The sequence below is a fragment of the Antennarius striatus genome, chromosome 8 (genome assembly GCF_040054535.1).
Source record: "Antennarius striatus isolate MH-2024 chromosome 8, ASM4005453v1, whole genome shotgun sequence".
NCBI classification, from domain to species: domain Eukaryota; kingdom Metazoa; phylum Chordata; class Actinopteri; order Lophiiformes; family Antennariidae; genus Antennarius; species Antennarius striatus.
The window spans coordinates 6,300,275-6,325,503 of NC_090783.1; the positions used below are offsets into that span (position 1 = coordinate 6,300,275).

Sequence of the window (25,229 nt, forward strand, 5' to 3'; positions counted from 1 at the left end):
ACTCAGATGAGTGGATTTACCTTTTAGGTCAATAATAAAATTTGGTATGAAATGAAATGAACCTAAAATTGGATGTATAGGGACCTCCTATTATTATTATTATTACAACTTCGAATTCCGGATTAGTTCAACCAATTAAAAATTGGGTTAAAGATGTTGAAATGTGATTATTTAAGCTCATGTATGATTTTTAAAAATTAAATCAACAAACACATTAGAGGTTTAATATGGTTACATTTTAATACAATGTTGACAACAAGTGTATGTTCATGTGTGAAGAGCTGACAAAAGCACTGGCTATAGAAGCAATAAATGCTTCGAAGGACTTTATTTCATAAATAAATTGCACTGACAAATAACACACAGAGACAACAGGACTACCTTTCTACAGACATTTTTATGGAAACACTTCTTTCATAGCTCTCAGAACACTTAAGCGACTTAGTTATCAGGCAACTCTTCTGGGGTATCCGTGCCTTGTCAGTCCTCTCATATGCTCTGTACCATGTTGTATTTCTTGCAGCTGTTCTTAAGGCAGGATGGAGGCCAGGTGATAGGCCAACTGTACGAGCATGGCACTGCGGTTTGGACATTCTTCTCTAGGAAGTTGAACAGCGGGTTCCACCAGGTATTGGTGAGGTAGTTGTTTGGTGAACATTTCAGAGTCTGTGAAGAGGACAAAAGTATCATCTATAGTAATATTTAATATCACATATATTTCCTTCCATCAACTCCCTATTAATTAATCTCCCTTATTTCAAAATGTGAAGAAGAAATAATATTTCATAATATCACAGAATGTATTAAATTTTTTGGTTTTAAAACTAATTCACATACCTTTGCACACATGACAACAGGGCATTGCATACTTGGCATTAAAGTGCTTTCCTTTTCTTAAGTGAGTACTAACTGTTTTAAGAAAGTCTTGAAAAATGGTGGGACTGAACTAACACAACCAAAGATAAACCCTGTATCACCAAACAGACAGTAAAACCCATCAGTATCAGGCCGTGTGTACCTGTAAGTTGGCCATAGTGTGATACCACCAGAACAGGCGGGAGGTGATGAAATAGGCCACAACCACATCCACAGTGTAGTGTTCGTGTGCCACCAGGATACAGCCGATGCCCACAGCGCTCAGCAGCCAGCACATCAGGTGGTACCACCAAAACGACCGAGGGGAGTCTGGAGAAAGAGGCGCAGAGACATGGGTTTCATGATGGTATCAATGTAAAGGAGGTTTTATAACCTTTATTTATCTTGACTCATCTTCACAAAACATGTTGCTGTTTTTTTAGCTTTTATACATATTTTGACCTAATTACCGTATATCTGATTTTATCAGGAAGAAAGTACTTCATGGTTCGACAGGCTAAAAGAAGATGAAATTTTTATATAGAAGTGTTGAATTACAATTTTTTAGATAGTGTTGATTTGCATTATGCTTTTTTCTATTGATACTGTGGGGAAAAAAGCACAAAATAACATACAGTATATCCGAGCATTACAGCCATCGCGAAAGAAGAATAAATTATTGGGGGGTGTTGTTAAGATGGCATTAACTTTGGACAGATATACAAAATGCATTGAAGAATAGAGATTTGCATCATTTTGATTTAGGCTACTTCTGGGAGTAATTCTAATGTTACAACAAAGAAAAAGATCAGCGGTTCAACATGTTACTATTCTTCATCTCACCACTATGAAGGTTCATGTGTTCATATATTAATCATGGGAAATGAATGCAATTGTTCAGTAAAAGCAAGTCAACAAGTGTTGAATACTCACACTCCTTGATGAACAGGTAGGTGAGGGTGAGCATAACAGTGTGTCCGCTGTAAAGATAGTCTCCACAAAACAGATGGGTGCCTGTGATGGACAAACCTCCTCCTGAGACCAGTTTCAGAATTCGTTGAAATCTTGCATGGAAATCTCCGTGAAGCTGATGAGAAACAGGCAGTGGAGTAGATGAATACCTCATCAACAGCAGGGCTAATGATTATTGCCATCTTTAAATTATTACCAAATTTAATTAATTCAACTTTTAATTCCTTAATAATTTAATCCCTGATGTTAGAATAAAGTAGTAATAGCCGAGTGCTAAACATTTCCTCTACAAATTGCTTGACCAGCTCAAAAGTCAAATAAACTACATTTAAAGTAATTTACAGCAACTGCTAAGGATAATGAAAAAGATTAGGATTATAGGACATTTTTGGGGAAGGACATGAAATAACTACAAAGATATCCCAGTAAATGTGTTGTTTCTACTTACTTAACATGCTTTTATAATAATTAGATATAGCGACACAGAGACACAGGGAGGTAGCTGTTTCCAGTAAACTTAACAGTCTTGAAACCAATAGGTAACAATTTCTGTAATCATCTGTTCATCTTCAAGTCTTGCGAACGTAATTAGAAGTGATAATTTACTACCCTGGGAAACATTTAGTCAAAATGAGGTGGAATTGAAGCAAGGCCAGTGAAGATAGATCACTGGCAGCCACAGATGACCCGTGTTACCAATAAATAATGGATTTAAATCATTGTTCAAAACCTTCCAAAACCTTTGAAACAAACAACTGCTACACTTCCACACCACACAACAAATGCCAGGCGCACATGTTTTTCATCAAACACTGATGCACCTCAATATTGTTTGTTGAGGCAATAAAAAAGTCAAAATGGCTTTTTATTTTTTTTTATTATTGCTGCCTCTCCTTCGCGGTTGTGCAAAATGAGTCCCTGTGGGCGCTAAGGAGTCCACAAATGAGCAAAGACAGCTGATGCACCACTCTCACCTTAGGAGCACAAGTCATATGCATGCCAGGTACAGGCAGGGTGGTGACGTACATAGTGACACAGCGATACAAGTACAGGGTTCCAACGAGGAAGAAGAACCGCCTGCTTACTATTGATCTGCGAATGGACAATATTAGAGCCACACGTGAGCGATGCATTCATGTATATACACATACTAATTATAAACCGTCAGCATCTTAACTTTACATTTCATTTGATTCTGTTTGTATTTTTATATCTTTATTCCCATAGGCAGATATGGAAGATAAACTCTGAATTTGATCAGACATTTTAAATGATTTATACAAAAATGTGTCTCTTTTGTTGTCAGAGCCAGAGAGCAGAAGAAGATAGAAAGACAAATACAGCATCATCGGTGAATATAACATTCATTATAATATGATGGGAAACACATGCCCACGAATGTCCTAATTGTGCCAAATAAAAATAAAATGCTGCAGCCAAAACTGTCTTTAGCAAATTAAAATGTTTTTGTTCCACTTGCTGTATCTTTAGTGCTTTAAAAAAAAAAAACAATCAGATGTTGATTCTACATTACAAGTCTGCCATGTTTCTGTATTTTCCTTGTAAACAAACCTAAAAAAAAATAACTGCTTTTAAATATAGAACATGAGATTCCACTGAAGCTGGAATACAATGATTCGTAGGATCTTACTTGTATCTGAAGAAAAACAACTGGATCATCCAAATAGCCATGAGCACAATGCCACTGATCTCAGTCACGGTAAAGGCCCACTTGACCCTGTCAATGTAATCAAAAAACATATCAGGGAGAGGTGGGTTGCTATCTTTCGGAGGGACCCTTTCGTGGACCACAGCGATGACGAATGTCGTGAGGAATAAGTTAAAAGCAGCGTAAAAGAAGGCGATAATCGTCTTCCACCACTCCATGGGCAGACGGTTGACCTTGGACTCTGGCACAGAAATCTTCTCGTAGTCGTTATGCCTCCCCATGCCTTTCCGAAAACCCCTCTTTGTGTCCTCTCCACCCAACGCATGGACGGTACACATTTGGCCGTTGATGCCCTCAGCGTTACCCTCCACGCCCGACTTCAGATCAGCGGCAGAGTTTCTCGCATCACTGAGGTCCTGCGATGCCATGGGTGCGTATGCTGACCGTCCACAGAAGCTGGTCCTCTGAAGGTTTTCCACTGTAGTGGAACAAAACAGAATGTTGGAATCGTATAAACTCTTCGACTGGAAAAGCACAATCCAGGAATTATATTCTGCACAGGAGAGCAAAGCAGCTTGACTCAACAAGTTGTGCTGAGGTTGCCAAAATCACTCACATGAGAAACACGGAGCAGTTGAACTTTGTTTTCCAATTGTCCTACAGATAAACAAAGAAGGAGATAAAGTTTTAGATGGATGCAAACATCTTGATTCCAGGGGGTAATGTATCTAAAGCTTTTACTGAGGAAAAAAATATTGCCATACTGTAAGAACCTGCTTAAAGAATGGAATTTGGTTTGGCCACTGGAGAGACCACTTACAGCACATTTGTTTCCTAATAATTTTATCTTATAGCACATGTGTCAAACTCAAGGCCCAGGGGCCAAATGTGGCCCGCCACGTCATTTTATGTAGCCCACAAGAGCATAAAATGTCAGTGTCTATTAATAAATAGGTCAAAAGTGTGCTTTGAACAAAACTACATTTCCCACAATGCAGTAATTAATCCCATTTTAACATTGTCAAAATCGTTTTGAACAAAGTTAATGTCCTACATTGTGTTTGATGTTATTATTCTTTATTCACTTGGATGGTTTGATCCCAGATTGATGGAGTTTTGTGGGTTTCATAAGCTGACATTAAAAGGATTTATGTTAAAACAGAGCAACAAACATATTTTTTTCTGTACAACTGTAATGTTTGTAACTTGAATAATTAATAAATTCAGAGTTATTTAACATTACATTGAAATATATTACATTGAAATATATTTAGTTACATTTATAAGTTACACCTGGCTCTTAGAGGACAACTATTATGCTGATGTGGACCTCGGTGAAAATGAGTTTGACATCCCTGTCTTGCAGTAAAAAGTTGTAGAGTAAACGCTGGGACACAAATGACTACTGAAGAAGAGCAAATGAAAAACAAAAATCCATTGGGTAGTTTTTGAGTCATCCTCCTGACAACCCAACCAACCAGCCAAATGTACACTTTTGAAATTATAACCTTGGAGCTTTGCGCCACTTCCTGCCATATCTCCTACACAGTTTGCTCATTTTTTTCATAATATTTTATGCGATAGTACTTATTTTCTGAGCATCTGAGGAAACTACACTACACCAGTTGAAGACAACTCTGTGATATGACCAAAACTGCTGCTGATGCCATCATTTGATTGACAACACAAAACAAAAGTGAAATTAAATTTAAAGATGAACTGTAATCTGAGATAAAATAGATTAAAACAATGTTTGGGAGGCTGGAATTATTGCATTGTAGTGATATATGGAAGACAAATACTCTCGGAGATGTGGTGGTTGTTGTTATGCTTTTTCAGTTAATGACTTCAGAAAGCGCAGCAACAAAATGACCATTTCCATTCTTACATTTCTAAATGGCGTCTGGTTCTTTTAACAGCTCCATTAACGGATGTAAGAAGGCTCCCATCAGCTCTGAAATGCATCACAATAAAAAAACCTTCTGAGATACGTAGAGAATAGCATGTTCACTCAAAAACAAAACGTGGCTCTTGAGCTAAATAGAAATAGAGTATGGCTGGAAACATGAGACATAAGAGCCGCTGCAAGTATCAATTTCCTCAGAATCAATTTTTGAGAAAATATTACAGTGGAGAAAGGCTCAAAGTAGAATGTCCTCTGACAAGCCACAGCCGATTCAGCCTCTGTTACAAAACTGATGGATGGCAACACGACGCAAAGTCTGACAGACTTTAAGGAATTTAATGAGACCATGAGAAGGAAAATAAGATCAGCAAGGACAGAGAAACAAAATAAGCCAATTATAATGTCATGTCCTCTCTGTTATCATTGAGATTATGTTGCAGCCCTGTGTCATGCAACAGGCTGTGAACCTATATGTCAAGACCCATTTTGTAGTCCCTCTACAGCTGATCATCAAAGCATTTTGAAGCATTTCAGAGCAAGATGAGGTTGAAGATACAGAAAAAGCTAAATGTAAGGAACCTTAAGTCAGGTGGTTTTGTTGAAGGAGGAAACTTTAAGCTGTCAGAGTTCATTTTACCTTAAGAAAGTAGTACATCCCTGGGATGTGCTTCAAGAAAAAATTGTGCATCCCAACATAAGGTTCATGCATCCCCAAAAGTAATAACAGAATATACGGTAGAAGCCTACCCTATATTTTGTTAACTTATTTTTCACACCTGACACTTTTCTCCACCCGTTCCATCCTGTCTGGACACACTTCACCTCTTTTCCACACTCTCCACTCTCCATCTGGACTGTTGACCCTAAGTACTTAAAATCCTCCACCTTCTTGATCTCTTCCCCCTGTAACCTCACTCTTCTACTTGGGTCCCTCTCATTCACACACATGTACTCTGTCTTACTGCGGCTACCCTTCATTCCTCTCCTTTCCAGGACAAACCTCCACCTCTCTAGCTTCTCCTCCACCTGTTCCCTGCTCTCACTGCAGATCACAATGTCATCTGCAAACATCATAGTCCATGGAGATTCCTGTCCAACCTCGTCTGTCAGCCTGTCCATCACCATAGCAACAAGAAGGGGCTCAGAGCTGATCCCTGATGCAGTCCCACCTCCACCTTGAACTCCTCTGTCACACCTACAGCACACCTCACCACTGTCTTACAGTCCTCATACATGTCCTGCACTGCTCTAACATACTTCTCTGCCACTCCAGACTTCCTCATACAATACCACACTTCCTCTCTGGGCAACCTGTCATAAGCGTTCTCCAGATCTACAAAAACACAATGCAGCTCCCTCTGGACTTCTTTGTACTTTCCTATGAACATGAAACCAAATGCTCACTTCTGCCCTCAGTCTAACTTCAACTATTCTTTCCCATAACTTCATCGTATGGCTCATCAGCTTTATTTCTTTGCAGTTGCCACAACTCTGCACATCTCCCTTGTTCTGAAAAATGTCTTGACTGGGAAGGGGTGGTTGGGTGGGAGGGATTTTTTTCTTCTTTTTCTTCTTCTTTGTCGGATTTACATTATTGTACAAACTCTTTTCATAACTTGATTAATTTAAAAAATTACCTTTTATATAAAAAAATGTCTTAACTCCTTCCTAAAAGTCATGCAACACTCTTCCTTATTCAGCTTCCCCCATTCCGTCCTCTGCTCTGCTTTTGTCCTCTTCATCTTCCTCACCACCAGAGTCCATCCCACACAACACCATCCTATGCTGTTTGGCTACACTCTTGCCTACCACTACACTGATCTCCTTCAGATTATACTGTCTACACAAGATGTTGTCTACCTGTGTGCTCCTACCACCACTCTTATAGGTCACCTTATATTCCTGCCTCTTCTGGAAGAAAGTATTCACTATAGCCATTTCCACCCTTTTTACAAAGTCAACCACCATCTGTCCTGCATTTCTCTCCTGGATACCAAACCTGCCCATCACCTCCTCATCACCTTTATTTCCTGCACCAACATGTCCATTAAAGTCTGCACCAATGACAACACTCACTTTTAGACATGCTCTGCATCACTTCCTGGTCTGCATCACAGCTCAAATCCTACCTGTGGATCATACACACTAGCAACATTGAACGTCACACATTCGATTTCTAGCTTCAGACTCATCACTCTATCTGACACTCTTTTTACCTCCAGGACATTCCTAGCAAACTCCTCCTTCAACTCCTCCTCCTTCATTTCTCTTCCTATCTACACCATGAAAGAACAACTTGAACTCTGCTCGTAAACTTCTAACCTTGCTACCTTTCCATCTGGTCTCCTGGACACACAGTATGTCTACCTTCCTCCTCTTCATCAAGTCAACCAACGCTCTACCTTTTCCTGTCATAGTTCTAACAGTCAATGTCCCTACCCTCAGTCCTATACTCTTGCCATTCCTCTTCTCTCTCTTCCTACGATCACACTTTCCTCCTCTCCTTCTACCACCAACAGTAGTCTAATTTCCACCGGCACCCTGTAGGTGAACAGCACCGAAGGCGATCATTGTTAACCCGGACCTCGATCGATCCGGTATAGAAGTCATAGATTTGATCTGGCATGTTTGATTTGGCAAAACTTTTACGTCAGATGCCCTTCATGACACAACCCTCTGTATTTATCCGGGCTTGGGACTGGCACAATAAGACACTGGCTTGTGCCCTCTTGCAGCTACATTTTCCCTCTTGCGGCTAAATTTCATTTCATCTACATTTTCATCTTGTATTAAAAACACTTAATGACAAATGCTGTCGTCAAATGCTTGGTGAGGACAATTCCTGCCAGTCTTAATGCTTGGATTTTCAGCTTATGGATGGTCTAATTGTCAGAAATATTTATTTTACTGCCCAGAATTTGAAAGGATCAAAATGTTCTGCGTTTGGTTGGATTTCTCTTTTTAATCAAATAAACCTCATATTTTCCTCAAGTGTGTATCTTCTGTGACACCATCACATCGCTCATTCAACATTACATGTGGTACAACCTTTATTTTCACTGTAGGACTGTAACAGTGTGTTGCACAGGGGAGGCCCGCCGTGTGTCTCTATTAGACTAGTTTTCCATTGGTTCCCTCCTCCCTGGGGTACAGCAGACAGTTTTCCCACCATTGGGATGGGTGGTGATGGAAAACTGGCAGAAAAAAATGATTCCACATGGTCACGGGGCTGTAATGGATAACTTGGCTGCCTCCACTCACTCAGGCTATTTCAAGAGAAGCCATCCAGTTGTCTTGAAGGCTATAGTTTGCACCAGAGTTACCACAGCTTGGACTCCATTTTGAGGCCTTGGTAATAACACGCTACTATCGCCATCCACTCATTTTCTTCTGTAAATCATGTGGATTGTCTTCATCAAAGAGAGGTTTAAAAATAAGTCACAGAAGTGTGGCCCAGCCCTCTTAGCAAGAGGCAAAACCACAGAGAGGCGATGCCGGCTTGTAAAAATGTACTTGTCGAAAATGAAGTGTTAAATTTGCGGGTACAACTGGTTTAGGATTTAGTTTCATTTTCCATTAAGTTATTTGCTTTTAATAAAACCTGCATAGAGTTTTAAGTTTCAAGTCTCACTGAGTCTAACATGGAAAGATCAGTGTGCTTTAAAAAAATGCTTTATGAATAACAGTTTGCTGTAATAAACAATGTGTAGAGTGTGCTGCTGGGCATCTCTCGTAATGAAGAAAACAAAAGACACAAGTAGCTTGGCTCATGTAAGCCGGTACCCTAATAGTTAAACACCAACCAACGCAGATAAAAATCTAATCGTCCACTTCCTTCCTCATGCTCCGACTCTCTCCAGTAAATAAGTGAACAAATGAAACACACCATGGGTTTGAAATAAATGACAGATTCCTCTGGATAGTTGGAGGGCTCCAAAATGTTTACAATAAAACAGAATCTGAACAACTGGGGCAATCTCCACTGCTCCAACCATTTGGAAGTCATTCTGCTATACTTCTGCAAAGACAGAACTTATGATTTGTCCACATCGGTATATTTGGTTTTTCAATAACCAGGGACGTCAAACCGTATAATTCTAATTTAATGTCAAATGTTAAACATTGGAACACCATCCTTCTAAAACTGTGTTGATATTTTTCTATCATTTGTTTTATATTAATAATTTTGTGGTAAATTTCATTGAGCAGTACAGCTAGAAAGGTGCAATCTTAAAATATAGTCCATTATCATTTTATTGGTAGTGTTACAGTAAGTGTTTAAAATATACAGCACTATGGTGAAAAAAACAACTGACTAGTTGTTGTAAATTTAGATGTCTGCACACATCATTTGCAGATGTATGCTGGTCTAAAATTAATATACTATAAAAAAATACAGTTCTTTCCAGGTGAGGCAGCTGCTATAGTTATTTACCATAAATTTACATTTAAAGGTTTTACAGAGTAAAGCAAAAAAGCACTTATTAGGAATTTATATTAGATAAGTTAAATAAAAATGCAAACCAAAACAAATTCATTAACAAAAACCTGCTCTTAAAATAGTACCTAAAATATGCTTTAAGTAACAATAAGATTTATTTTGGAGTGCTATCAGATGGACAGATTACTGATGCATGTAGCTGGTTCATTTTGAATACCCTCCTTATAACCCAATGTAAATGAGTTTAAAACAATGCATCATATATTGCATAAGCACATCATATGTTATATACCGTAACTCTGAGTCTTTGCTGCTTTTGTGGTTGTCAACAAAGAGCAGAAACTAACATAACTGCTTCTAAAGTGCAGTAATAAAAAGAACAGGCTTATCGGATGTACACAGTACGTATGGTCTTAATTAGCATGTTTGTCATACGTACTGATCCTGTTTTTTCATTTCTCAGGAAACATGATGTCTGTAATGTCACTGAAAGACAAATGTTTCAAACAATTGGTTTTTACGGCAATGATGTTCATTTCCTGTAATGAGTCCAATTACTATCATAGAGGAAACTATATTTCTCTGCACAAGAAAAAAGACACACACACACACTGAAAACACACACACACACGAATACACAGCATTTCTGAAAAAATAAATGCATTTTGTAGTGTTATGTTTTTTGTTGTTTTTTTTCCCCTCCTGAGAAGACATCTAATTTTATAACACACACTAGCCATCCCTGCTTTTTTCCCCCGGGTACCACAACCACATGTGGGTGGGAATGCCAGCTTGAAGACAGGGTGTCACCAGTGCCACCCGTGGATTACAGGGCGGCAGTGTGTCACGTGATGTGTGCGGCACAGCTGGTTTTTAAAGTTTGCTTTTTGGGGCGAAGCACCCTGACCCCACACAGTGCCAACCACCATGTTCCTCTTGAAGCTGCTGGGTGGGGCCACAGGTCATCATCGTTTGTGTGTTCTGTAATTAAGTCATGTCGTTTTCAGTCAAACTTAATGCTGTTCATGCTGAAATCGACATTAAAGCAATGCACGGCTGCATCTCAGTGTGATTACTGGGTCATTCACAAATTACATTGCACATTTGAATTTTAAAGTTTAAAAAGCAGTGACCACCTGACTTATTCTTTTTAATCAATCTATTTTTATCTATTTGCACCACGTGACGCTGATAACCCGATATAAATATCCACATCAATGACATCACCACAAACACGATTAATCTAATAATCTGCCATATAATATTTTACATGGTTGTCACTGATCACTATTCTAACCACGATGCAAACATTGACCATGTTTACGGCTATTCGTATTTGTATAACTGCATCTGAAAGACGGAGGAAAAAGTTCAACATCATCCTACAAAATCCAGCCCAGTCTGTCACATCCTGTGGAGGATCACATTCATCCATCCCACAGTTTGTCTATTTGACAAAGAAGAAATACAAAACATTCTATGGAGGGGAAGAACTGCGGTTAGATTCACATGTTGCACAATTGGTAGCATCCTACCTGCCTGCCTTCCTCGGGCCTCCTAGTGCCTCTTCCTGTACTTGCAGTTCCTTGGATCTCTGATACTGCGCCCTGTTGGACACTCGCTCCGCTTAGGCTCAAATGTCTGCTGTGTAACGGTGCCGCTCGCTTTTGAGAGAGCGCCCCTCCCTGAAGCCCCACATCCAGCCTCTGTTCCCGGCCTCCCGCCTAGTATCCCCTTTAATTGCGAGTAACTGTCCTGTAATCAGTCGTCCTGTACCTCTGGTGTCTTGAGATGTTCAACCGCTGGGAAAAGTGTGGGATATTACATTATTTGCTTCTAAAATAATATTTATTATTGACATAAATAATATTATTTTTTACGACAAGTTATAAAGCCTACGGAAAAGATAAAATACTGTTTAATATTCACGTATTAAACTCTTCCAAGTCATTTCACTGATTTATAGTGACGTCTGTAAAAGTGATTTTTTTTTTACCCCGAACAATTTCAGGCCATTAATGGGACGCGAGAAGAGACGTCGAGACTGTGATTCAGCTGGTTACAGATCTGTTGAATTGTTGGGCCAGCCGCCGTTCTAGGGGACAAAAACGAGACAAAGCTGATCTTAGATCAGTTTTGAATAAGGAGATGCGTCATCACTTCGGCGGTGACGTGGAGACTTGTGAAAGCTCTTCCTGGTTGGCAGGCAGGCTCCGGGCGTCTTTATTCAGTGAAGGTTCTTATGCAAATTATAATAATAATACAAAAACAATCACAGTAATCTCAAATATACCGCACCCAAACGGTTAGACGTTTCCTATTTCAAAAGAAGAACCCGCTTGAAGTCGCTACTTTCCGCTGCCAGCCATGGAAACGTATGGCAGCTCGAACAAGAAACAGAAGCTCGGCAACGCTGCCGAGAACTGGGTGAGTTATCCCGGCAGCTCACCGCTAACTTGCTAATACTGAGCTTCCATGCTAACCAGACGAGTGAAATATGACGCTGTTATTGAGAAATATTATCTCTAATGACGAGGGGATTTTAGGCACACTTTGACTGAAACGCTGCTAAACAACTAGCTGCTAATACAGCTTATAAGAGGCATGTTTGTTTTATGCCCTTGGAGCTGTGGTCACATTGGCCTCCACGTTTCCAACAACAGTGGTAGCGATATACAGTAGTGTTTTGCCTTTTTCCAGGTGACTCTCCTCCGCGAGGAAAAATAGTACAGGATCGATGATATGCCAGTATAACATTTATACTTTGTTGTCCGGTTATTCATCAACAGATTTAATAAGATGTAATGTTTCATTGATATTTTTCCATCAGATTTATTTATTCCAAACAAAACATAAAGCCGGCTTTTGGTATCTGATGTGATTGGGGCTGATCTGTTCACGTTACCCTACTGTTACAGCTTGTACAATCTTTACTAAATTGACTGGATTAATTGATAGTAATCTGTCATTTCAGGGAATGCAACGTGCAACTAATGTTACCTATCAAGCTCATCATGTCAGTCGAAACAAGCGTGGGCAGGTTGTGGGTACAAGAGGAGGTTTCCGAGGATGCACGGTTTGGCTAAGTGGTAAGTCATGATATTTCAGCAGCTTTGTGTTGCAAAATCAGAGTTCAAGGTGTCCCCACTGCTTGATTTCATACCGCTTTGTTTTCCTCTGTGCTCAGGTTTGTCAGGCGCAGGGAAGACCACAGTGAGTATGGCTTTGGAGGAGTACCTGGTGTGTCACGGCATCCCCTGCTACACGCTGGATGGAGATAACATCCGTCAGGGCCTGAACAAAAACCTAGGCTTCAGCCCAGAGGATCGTGAAGAGAACATCAGGCGTATTGCCGAGGTGGCCCGCCTTTTTGCTGATGCTGGACTGGTTTGCATTGCCAGCTTCATTTCTCCCTACAGCAGGGTGAGCGCCTCTGCAAAGAAAACATCAGTTGCTAAAAGAAAGAATTGTAAGATGACAGAGATGACATACTGTTGTTTGCAACCAAATGTTTGTGTGCCAGGATCGCCTCAATGCTAGGAAGATTCACGAAGCTGCGGGACTGCCTTTCTTTGAGGTGTTTGTGGACGCTCCACTGGATGTCTGTGAGCAGCGGGATGTGAAGGGACTGTACAAGAGAGCCAGAGCGGGGGAGATAACAGGTGATGAAAAAGAAATGTGAATTGTTGATGCAAAATATCAATATATCCATGGTTTTGGTCTTTGCACTTATTATAATTAATCCAGACTCGTTCGTACTAAGACTCATGTAGAAAAATGTAGTGCTCTGAACCGTTTGTTAATAAAATGTCAGATTATAATTCCAGAACAGAGGGTACATACAAGTAGAAATATTTTGTTCTAGCACCCGCACTAAAGTTCTAATTAATTCAGGTTCATTGCTCTTTTTTTTCTTCAGAAAAAAGGCCTATCTCCTGGATACAGGTCTCGATGCAAGAGTATAGATAAAGAAATTATTAACCACATCACTTTTGACATTGATTGATCATGGTGTATTTGGTTAACAAGTAAGAATTTTGTGATATAATTTGTTCTCTACAGAGTTAATCTCATTGCAATTATATATTTTGTGTAGATGATAAAACCCAAGCCATGCATGTGACTTTCTGTATTTTATCAACAGGCTTCACTGGAATCGACTCAGAGTATGAGAAACCAGAAGCCCCAGAGCTGGTGCTGAAAACGGACTCCTGCAGTGTGAATGAGTGCATTCAACAGCTTGTTGACTTGCTTCAGGAGAGGGTGAGGCGAAGAAAAGTCCTGCTGTGAGACAAATCATGTTCAGAAACATCTAGGTGATTTTTTTACTTGCCGTGTCCTCTTAAAAGAATTTTGAAACAACCGTTACAGACGTCCAAGCGCTTCAAGTTTTCCCTTTATATTTGTGACACATTACCGTCATATAATACTGGCCACTAGGTGGGTGTAGCGCCTCACATCTGTGAATCACCGGTAAACGTATCACAAATCAGTGTTCTTTTGCTGAATGTTTTATTTATGCTCTGTGTTTTGTGTTTGCTTATTTTGGATATCTTATTTATTATTAATTGATTGAATTATGGCTGATTTCACATTTGTATGATTCTGCAGGACATAGTTCCTGTTGATGCATCTTATGAAGTGAAAGAGCTTTACGTCCAGGAGAATAAACTGGACCTGGCTAAAGCCGATGCAGAGACTCTGCCTGCTGTCCAGATTGGGAAGGTGATTAAGAAGATGTCTTTTTTTAAATCATTTTGGTTAATCCTTTGCTAACTAACGATGAATACTCTTTTTATATACAGTAATGTACAAAAAGTAGTTATTTATCCACTGATTCATTCATCAGGTCATGCTCTTTTGAACAGCATGTGTTTCAAGTTGTTCTTTTGGACTTAACCTAGTGTTTGACTACGTTCCCCAGGTGGACATGCAGTGGGTGCAGGTATTGGCTGAAGGCTGGGCCACTCCTCTGAACGGCTTCATGAGAGAGAGAGAGTATTTGCAGTGTCTTCATTTTGACTGTCTGCTGGATGGTAAGATTTTTAAGCTTTAAAAAAAACATACTGTTTCTGTTCTGAAGTAATGGTATTAGGTAGTGATAAGCCTTCACAGAATGCAATACTCAAAGATTTGACTGGCTTTCTGTCAGGACGTCAGTACCGATTCTCACAAGTGAAGTCAAATCTTAAATTTTAGGATTGTAAATATCCATCATTGGATGTTTACTAGAAATTCAGCACCTCGGGTGTTCGCTTAATCTGTCATTTTTAATTGATCTGTTCTCTCCTAACTGTTACGAAGGTCACGGTTAAGAAACATGCCTCTCAGTTATTCAACTAGGATCAATAGTGTCTCACCATCAGCTCAATTTGAAAACTGAATTCAATGAATAGGAATTATTTGTTTTTAAAATGTATTTATCGGATTTGGATTTTAAATAAATACAGTACATACAGTTACACAGGTGATTATTTTTTCTGAGGAATTATTTCTGTATTATCTCTAATTTATCTTTTGCTTAGTGGTTATTTATGTCTTATTGTTGTCATCTCCTTTCCACAACTGACCATACTGGGTGCAGATGATATCTGCTTACCTTTACTTTCCCAACTGGTCTCTGGCAATATTGTGTTATGTGGTATCATATTTAATTAATTTATTTTAAAACAGAATTTGTCATAACAGAAGAAATTGAATATCATATTTGGTATACAGCTTCTTGGTCTGCTTACAGCAACTTCTCATGCATTGTTTGAAATTTCACATAAAGGCCCATTTATTTTTATTGCTTATACGACCACTAAAACCTCAGTTGTGGGTTGTTACAGCAATTATTGTGTTACATACAAACAGTCAAATGTAAATTGCATAAGATAAACCAAAAGTCAATATTTCCTGTGTTTCATTTTCAGATTTTGACAGGCATTTTATTACAACCACGGTCCTCATTCAGGGATAATTTTACAAATTCTTATATCTTGGTACAAAACCACAAATGATTCAAATTTGTTCCCCAGAAACATGCTATCCTGAGAAACCAAGCAGTCAGGAGCTGACAAAGACAAAAATATGTATCGATGTCAAAAGTCTTGGGTCCACGTTTCCCAAGAGAGACAGAGCAAAGTAAATCCTTCACAAGGGATTTACTTGAGAAAGAATCATAAAGAAAGAGCACACACTCCAATACTAAAAGTTGTTGGGATGCAGAAAACGGTGTGCTTGACTATTGAAATATACTGCAGACATGAACAGACTCAAAAGTCAAGAACGTCTCTTGCTTGGACATTTGGTGTGTGTGTGTGTGTGTGTGTGTGTGTTTTATATTGGAACCAGCTGTAAGCTCCTCACTGACAGAGGGTAGATGAAGAGGGTCCAGGGTGGGGGGGCAACAACAGTCTGCGTCCTCTCCTGTTCCCACTGTATTTGATCTGATGTGATGTGAAAAGCGTGCTACTCCAAAGCATTTTCATCAACCTGGACGACCAAACGAACGTAACGCTTTCACTACACAGCCCCAAATAATAAAATGAGAAAGGGTCAAGATCCAGCTTCTTTTGAGAGGGGATTTTTCTCCACAAGCTTCTTAAATTGCAGCCTTGAAGACTCAGTGCAGCCTGTGGTTTAGCTGTATATTCCACATTTAGCCTGAAGGGGTACAGCATGGAAACTTAATTAGAATGGTTGAGCTGCTCTGTTGATACCTAACCTTTGAACATTTTTAACCTGCTTTTTGCGGGACGTTTGTTGTCTGGGTCGCAGCGCAAAACACTGGGATCCTTTACATTGTCTCTCTTGGATGCTTATCTGATAATAAAGATGGCCTGTGGAGTTTTCTTGTAAACAAACTGAAGTTGCACACAAATGCAGCGTTTGCAGTTCAGAAGTTTCCAACTTCAAAGAGTTTGAAGTGGATCGTACTGAAGGCATTTCCTTCCCGGATAAAACCAGCTGAAAAAAAACATTCTTTTTATATTTGAAATTATGGGATATATACAGGCACAATTTCTATCTTGCTTTTGTTTTATTCACCACATGACTTCTTGGTGTGTTACTGCCACCATCTGGCAGGATTGTGTATCACATCCATATGTCAGAGACTTTCTTACAAAGTTGCTCCTCATTGCTGCCGGTGGTCGTAAATTCACAGGTGGCCGTTAAATGTGTGTCTTGAACTGAGGCAGTGGAAAAATAGCACAAAAGTGAAATGAATGTTATGGTTGAAGCAGTTCATTTATTACTGGAACAAATGTCTTGCTTATGGTAAATGGCAAATTGCATTTCTTGAAGCTAAAATTCCCTAAATGTAAAAAAAAAAAAAAAAAAAACCCTGAATATTATCTCTACTTTTGATGTTTTAAAAAATTATCTGTCATTCCAGGTGGAGTCATCAACCTATCTGTGCCAGTGGTACTGCCGGTGTCTACTGCAGACAAAGAGTGTTTGGATGGCGTGACCGCTATGGCCTTGGTTTATGAGGGCAGACGGGTCGCCATCCTGAGAAACCCTGAATTTTATGAGCATCGGAAAGAAGAGCGATGCGCTCGCCAGTGGGGCACCACCTGCAAAGATCATCCCTACATCAAGGTGAATGTCAGCCACGACACACTTGGGGGGTCACAGTTTTCTTCATCTGAAAACGGAATTCAAAATTAAATAAATAGGCTAATGTGTCGGAATCCAAAAAACTCAACCTCAGGGGGAAGGAATGAGCGGCGTTGTAGAAGTGCAAACAGTCTGGCCTGGTGATAAACACTCTGCATGTGGAAACAAACAGCCTCCCAGACGCTGATCCAACACAGATCCGAGCCAACCACTGCTCATTTCGTTTGGAAAGAACTGAATAGGTGGAGCAGCGGAGCATTTCTCACAGTCTAGCAGATCGTCCAGTGTAATCGCTTGATTTTCTTGGTCCACCCTCGCGTCGCAGGTGTTAAATTTGGAGGTTGTTGTTTGGTCTCGTACAGCCCGGCAGGCTGTGGGATCCCTGCCAGCTTCCACCTTTCCCACCTCATTCTGACCTCCAAACATTATTGAATTGTTTCCATCTGTCACCCGTCGACTGCTTTGGGGCTCAGGTAGAACCAGAGGCGAGATACAACATCCTGAAATGTACATGGAAAAGACCGTGATGGTTCGCTGTCGCTCGCAGACAAAGATAACCTTTCCATAAACCCTTGGCTGCGAGTGCCAGGTTACTTTCAAAATTAACATGCCTCTGTTTTCATATTGTGCAGTTGGTTGACCACTTTTTGGTGTCACTAACGGCAGACTATGCGCAAAAAACCTGAATCTTAATCCACAGCTGCTTCTATGGTTCTAGATCTTTTAATCTCAGCTCATTTGACTTTGTAATTTAAATGTGGTTTGATAATACATTCTATGATGTTTACGAAATCATTACCTATCCTTTCTTAAATCCAGTGTCGGGACCTGATGACCCAGTTCTCGCTTCAACGCAACCTGAGTGGAAATACAGTCCATGTTAACTTTCAGCTGTCACTCTTAATCCCCTCTAACCCGTCACAGCTGACGATGTGTGCTCAGCTTGCTGTGATTAGGGTGTCACTCATTAAGAGAGAGTGTATGTATACTTTAAGGGTATGTTTTAACTCCCTGCGCCAGAGCTGGTCTGTCAACACACCTGCGCGTATATCTCCACTTCCATCCTGTCCCTTTTAAACCAGAAACGACAGCTCAATATTACACGCAGTTAATCCTCCGTTTCCTGTTTAGCCGGTCGTCACTCAGACAGGATGCCAGCCATCGGAAACTGTTTATTTGGCTAGGTCCCTTTTCACATGTGAAGTCTCGGGTTATTTCAAACAGTCCAACAGAGCACATATGTACGAGTGGGGCACTCGCCTTTTCATACGTCCGTGCATACGTGATATTTTCCATGCACTCTAGCTTGAAAATAAATTATGACCGTTGATCTCTTCAAAGAATAAGACTGCTCTTAGTCCAGGAGAGGACAGGTTGGATTAATAGGAGTGTGGAAAACAAATCTCAACACGATCTTGAAATTTTCTTTCAACAGAGCCAAGCGGTTATTGATCACATCACACAGACATCCATACTGCTGACAGAGATTTGATTTTTATATGGTTCACTGGATCAAACCAAAACTGGTCTTAAACCAGTCAAGTCTGGATATCAAAGAGCGTTGGTTTTTTTTTTGTCTCTCCCTCATGATAAATAACATGTCAATGAAATAATGTCTTTTTTTTATCAACTGCCAGATCAGCTTTGCACCATGCCCACAGACTTATGGTTTCATTTGCCACCTTCTGTTTTTGAGCTTGTTGACTCAATGCAGGAGGTGCACTTTTTTTTTTTTTTACTGTCGATGCTGCAGAGAGTTGTCAGCTCATCTCACAGTAGCATCACACAAGTGTGAGTTTTCACTAATTCTGGCTAGAGCCTCATGAACACCGCTGGAAGCAGGTATAAGATATTCCCTGAAACAATAGCCTCAGCTGTATTTCTGCGACAACACTGGATTTATCTGTTGAGAGGAAAGACTGTGGTCATGCTCTATCATCAGATTTTTGTCTCTGGTCTGGTAATTGATATAGCAAGGACGAAGACTTGCATGCCAGAGTTTTGTTGATAATTTAATGGAACCCATTCTCTGATTTATGCAACTATGTCATTGTTGCAAGTGGGTAATAACTCAGGCATTTTATTAGAATTAATGCTGCCTGTTTCCAACAGCTTTTATAGACTGCAGCATCTTAAGTCTGGATTAATTTTAAGTTGTGTCTCCTTGTCATGATTGTTGTGACATTGTGTGATATTGCAGATAGTGATGGAAAGTGGCGACTGGCTGGTCGGGGGAGACCTGCAGGTTCTAGACAGGATCTACTGGAACGATGGATTGGATCAGTACCGACTGACGCCCACTGAGCTCAAACAGAAGTTTAAAGAAATGAATGCAGGTATGAGTGAAGATCTTTTTTTTCTTTTTTTTATGGGTACAGTCTGCCAACATCTCTTCAGAAACTGTCTTTATGGAAGTTCCTCAAAAGTTTTGCGACCCGGCTGGTGGGCATAGCGTAATTGGTTTCTGCTAATTTGGCATTTTTGCATTTCTATAACAGGGACATCTGTGTTTTTCACTTTCTTCTTAAAAAAGGAGCCAACCTACTTGAACTCTTTGGTATTGAATCCTATTGAAGTCGCAGGAGTGACAAAAGTGATTCAGTCCGTTGCTCTATTTGGTTTTAGTGGTTTGACATTTTGCTGCTTCATCTCTGGGCACATTGCTCCCCTTTGTTTGTGCTCCACAGATGTATTTGATCACAGTTTAAAATAAAAACCCTTCCCATCCTCCCTCTCTTTCTCTATTTAGATGCAGTATTTGCCTTCCAGCTCCGTAACCCAGTCCACAATGGCCACGCTCTTCTCATGCAGGACACTCACAAGCGACTCATTGATCGAGGCTACCGCCGGCCCGTCCTGCTGCTCCACCCACTGGGAGGTTGGACCAAGGACGACGACGTGCCGCTGCCGTGGCGAATGAAGCAGCACACTGCTGTGCTGGAGGAGGGCATCCTGAACCCTGAGTCCACCATTGTAGCAATCTTTCCTTCACCCATGATGTATGCTGGACCAACTGAGGTAACGATTGTAGTGTGCTACATCCTGTCCTAAGAACAGATAAAGAAAATATGACTGCATCACAGAAATGACAAACATGACAGCTTGTTTGTGAAAACATGCTGTCATGTTCTCACAAATCTTTGGATGAAAAGTGTCAGGAGAGGGAATTTATGATGTCTAGAATTACCGTGTTAAGTGTTTCCATGCCATGCACACCACCTCGGGGTGACTAAGCATTTTTGTATCGCCAAGAATCCTTTTATCATTCACTCATGTTGATGGAAAAGACACAGCACAAATTATTAGGAGCAGACTGGAGGCTGATCGATTCAATTTATTACTTTTGATAGCCAGGCTGAGCTCCAGTCCCATTATCTTCGACCTTGTTTACCCTTTAATTACAATGCATTCCCTTGATCCCTCTTCCAGTCAAATATTAATTACACCATCCTGGTGTCGGTCATGCCAAGAATATTGTGTAGCAACACACTGAAAGTGTATAGCTTCCACTTGCTTTGTGGTGCTAATTTGAATAGTGTATCCTTAAAATATACAAACTGCAGGGGAAAAAAATCAGAAATGACACCCAAATTAGGAACTTTCAAGGCTTGATGCTTAGATTTACCATATAATAAATGTATTCATAATAAGACATAGAAGAACATCCTCATTGCGTGTTGGTGGATTCAGATTTCTTAAGTCAATAGTTGTTTGACGCCAGGAGGCTGAAAAAATGGGCCCGTTGCTGCCAGCTCTTTTGAAATGTCAGCTTATTTTATGCAATTATAACCTCCTCGATTTCTTAAATAATATTTGGAATTACAGAGCAGCACCCGCAGAAAGTAGGTTCCAAACACCATGAAAGGTCAACATGATATTAAAATCAGAATGATTTATCGTACAGAAATATGCTGTCCCTCTGTAAAGTTAGCTACCGTCATCAAACATTTCTACTCAGAGGCCGACAAGCCAGAATGGTTCCCAGCCCACTGCATAAGCTCCCAGTTCACAATTCAGTTCATTTGTTTCAATGATTTGAATGGTTCAAGATTAAATACCACATTAAATAACCAATCTTATCTTCCTTAACTCCCACCGGGTGTTTTTTAAATCTTTTTTCTCTGCTCGGCCTTCAGGTGCAGTGGCATTGCAGAGCTCGCATGGTGGCTGGAGCCAACTTCTATATCGTGGGCCGGGACCCCGCAGGCATGCCCCATCCCAACACAGGGAAGGACCTGTATGAGCCCACTCACGGGGCCAAGGTCCTCACCATGGCCCCGGGCCTCATCACACTGGAGATCGTGCCCTTCAAGGTTGCTGCTTACAACAAGGTCAAACAAGCCATGGACTTTTATGACCCGAAAAAGTGAGCATTTGTATTTCTTGCAAATCAATTTAAAAGTCTGTTCTTTTTTTTTTCTTTATTGAATTGAATTACTGTAGTTTTTGATTACAGTAATAGTTTTCAGTCAGAACAGCAACGCAAGAAATAAATAATAAAAAATAAATTTCATATCTCACAGTGAATTAAATATCTCATTCGTGAATTTAATTCCGAATGTTATTTGTTTAGACTATTTACCAGCAGCTTACTTATTAAGCTTGTCTTGTTCTAAAAACCAAAAAGTTCCTGCTGTCCTTTTCGTCTCCTCGCCTGTGGACAGTTAAATCAAGTCGAGAACAAAAGGAATTGCTTTTCTTTCTTATGCAGTTAAAAGATTTTGTTGATTAGAGGTTTGTTGTTGCTCATAAATTAGAAAGACCTGCCCTTAATTAAAGTCTGTACACAGACAGACTGCACATAAGGATCGTGCAATCTCACTCCCTCACGTCCGGGTTTGATTTAGCCTCCGCCATCAGGTTATGCAACTTCAGCTGAGTCTGGCCAGGAATTTTAAGACTAAATATGGCCAGACTAATCAAAAGATTTGCTTTGTTTTTTGTGATGCATATTTATGATGTTGAGTCCAAAAGAAAATTGTTGATCATGAACATCTAGTACTTTTAGTGCCTCTAAAAATAGTATGTTTCAGCTATTGGATTAGATTTAAAAGTTTTAAATCATGACATGATTTAAGAAAAAGTTTTAAAAAAAAGAAGAAGAAAGTTTTAAACACTTAAATCTCTGTTTGTCGAACATCTCCCTTTTCCTCAGCGAGATGAAAACTTTATTTATCACATGTTATACATGGAGAGATGATCCAGATTTCTAAATGGATCTATAATCTCTAACAGCTTCAGTAACTGGCAGTCAAAATCTTTGAGGTGAAGTCAAATCATCTTTTCGTCAGTCTCAGGCTGAAGGATTTAAGGCTTTTATTCGCCAAATATACAAGCCAGTGTGAAGAGAAATGTAGCATGCTAGAAATCAAGAGAGGTTTGAGGGCTATAACACAAAAACAATAATTTTATGTTTTTATAAGTTACTTTATATTACTGTCCACTACAATTTAGACACGTTAGAGTGTTGATATAAAAAATGTTGATATATTACATTTTTTATAGTTGTATCAAATGTAACATAAGCTGGCGCCTTCACTAAACTGTAAGAACACTTCTGCGTGATTTTACATAAAATCAACTACGTTGTATTTTTAATAGAATGTCACTGATCAGTTGAAGGTTAGTTCTAGTGGGTGTGTTCTACATCTCTTTGTCGTCACTCACTCAAATTTATCGCATTCCATTCTTGCACATACTGACAGCGCCTCACAAACATTTTAGGATGACTATGAATACTTGACCTAATCACGGCTAAACCCCTCCGTCTTTAAACGGTGTAATGGTTCAGATCACAAAGAAGCTGTTTCTAATTTGACACTGCATTAAAATGTTCTTGTAAAAATTTCCCTGGAGCTCTTTTACCTCGCTCTGTGTGAGCGTTTTTTTTTTAATTTGTAAGTTTTTCATCGTTCAGAGTAACGTGATGAACTCTCATCATATTGTATTGATGGGGAGAAAGTTTTTCTTCACAAACAGGGATAAAAAATAAGATGAATTTGTTTACTATTCCAACACTGAATTAAAACTAATGGACGCTTGAGTGTCAGCTGCACTGAGCTCACATTCTCGCCGCGGTGTGTTGTTGGCGCTTGCAGGATTGTCCTTGTGTCTCTGTAATCACAGAGTGATTTGGAGGAATTAAAGATAAATCAGTTGCCAAAGGCGTCGCAACACGCCACCGCTCACGTCTCATTTCTCCCAAGCTGATGTGGATCTGAAGGATCTGGGCCAGCCTGGATGTGTTTTAAAAGCTCAGCATCGATCCGCAATGGGACGTGTAATTTTTAAAAGTGTATGTTTGATCCTGGATGCTGCAGTGTGCTTGCAGAAATAAAAAGCTAGACTGCTTCCACTGGGTCATGCACTTGATTCTAAAGCAGCAGGCAGTTATTGTTGGCCCATTTCACCAGTGCTGTTGATAATCATCTTTTTATTGATCTAAAATATATATATTAACTCTTTCTCTTCTTTTTTTTCTCCCTTCTTTATTCAGCCATCAAAATTATGACTTCATCTCAGGCACACGTATGCGGAAGATGGCCCGCAGCGGAGAGAACCCTCCTGACGGCTTCATGGCGCCAAAGGCGTGGGCTGTGCTTAAAGAATACTATAAATCTTTGGAGAAGGCTTAAATGTGGAGCAGATTAAAAATGACACAAAACGTTGGTCTTGACTGGTATTGTAAACCGGTGAATGCGGGGACCATAACTCTTTCCAATCATGCTCTGACTTCTGCCTGCCACTCTTTACACTTGGCTGATTTAAGACTCATCCTGTCGGTTTGTACTGTATTTACTTCATGCTACTAAACCCACTCTGACTAACATGTCAGGAAAGAGGACAGAAAAGTCACACAAATGATATCCTGTCATAAAAATACAAAGTTAAGTACTCCTGGTAACTGTTGAACAGTAACTGAAACAGGTGTTGATGAAGGAATCATGTACAAGTTTAAAAAGCTGTGTGCACATACTGTAGCTCACTTCTGTTACCCCCGGAAACCATTCTTTGCACTGTACATTTAAAAGCTGAGGTGGAATTTGCACAGATTTTGGTGAATTTGATGTGAAGTTTTAGTGCCTCGATCTTGGGAAAGTGATTTTGCTTGACATCATGTTTTACTTATGACACACCTGCTTCTCGTCCCACGTATATTCAATACCACACCAGATTTATCCCCAAATGGTCTGCAACGCACATCGGCATTTAAATATGTTTTTATGTGGATAAGCAAGCCTAACGTTCCAAAACCCACAGGAAGACACGTGTTTTTTTTTTTGTCTTTATGTTTGATTTTTTTTTTCTCTGTTACATAATTACATTCTCTTTTTCAAACTGCATGTGTGTGTTTTTAACTCGTCTCCCTGCAGTCTTAATATTTTGTTACATTTTCTTAATTTCTATTGTTTTCCCCTCCTAATATTTTCCATGTGGTGTTTCATTGTAAGGAGTCGACCTGTATAAACAGTTGATGGTTGCCATCAAGGGATCAGTTTGTAATCTTCTTTGTCCAATAAACCATTTATAGCAAAAAAAAAAAAAGAATGTTTACTTTGCCTTTCTGTGATCTTTGTGTTAATTATTTGCGTCTTGTTATATACGTATGTATGATGTATGTATGTGTTCTCTTTTTATTTTCGCAGCGCGGGAAAGAATTTCAAATAAAGAACTCAATTCTAAATGATAGCGCCGAGTTAGTTTTGGGAACTAACTTGCCGTGATGAGATGTCGGAGACTTATAGCTGCCTGTGACAACTTTGTGACTCCATCGTTTCATG

General features: G+C 39.8%; 2 protein-coding genes across 2 annotated transcripts; one reads left to right on the forward strand and one right to left on the reverse strand.

The window, feature by feature from the left end:
• Window positions 1-221: 221 nt before the first annotated feature.
• sgms2a (sphingomyelin synthase 2a) lies at window positions 222-11,461 on the reverse strand. Its single transcript, XM_068322030.1, has 8 exons — window positions 11,379-11,461; window positions 5,385-5,450; window positions 4,113-4,153; window positions 3,479-3,974; window positions 2,802-2,919; window positions 1,789-1,942; window positions 1,019-1,185; window positions 222-666 (listed from the first exon to the last, which is right to left on the reverse strand). Coding segments are annotated over exons 2-8 (1,155 nt in total). The 5' UTR covers window positions 5,387-5,450; window positions 11,379-11,461; the 3' UTR covers window positions 222-489.
• Window positions 11,462-12,037: 576 nt separating this feature from the next.
• On the forward strand, window positions 12,038-25,003 carry papss1 (3'-phosphoadenosine 5'-phosphosulfate synthase 1). Its single transcript, XM_068322507.1, has 12 exons — window positions 12,038-12,270; window positions 12,818-12,932; window positions 13,031-13,266; window positions 13,367-13,505; window positions 13,988-14,106; window positions 14,455-14,568; window positions 14,768-14,879; window positions 17,225-17,430; window positions 19,649-19,784; window positions 20,198-20,466; window positions 21,585-21,814; window positions 23,945-25,003. The coding sequence occupies exons 1-12, from the start codon at window positions 12,211-12,213 to the stop codon at window positions 24,081-24,083; spliced, it is 1,875 nt and encodes a 624-aa protein (XP_068178608.1). The 5' UTR covers window positions 12,038-12,210; the 3' UTR covers window positions 24,084-25,003.
• The last annotated feature ends 226 nt before the right edge of the window (window positions 25,004-25,229 follow it).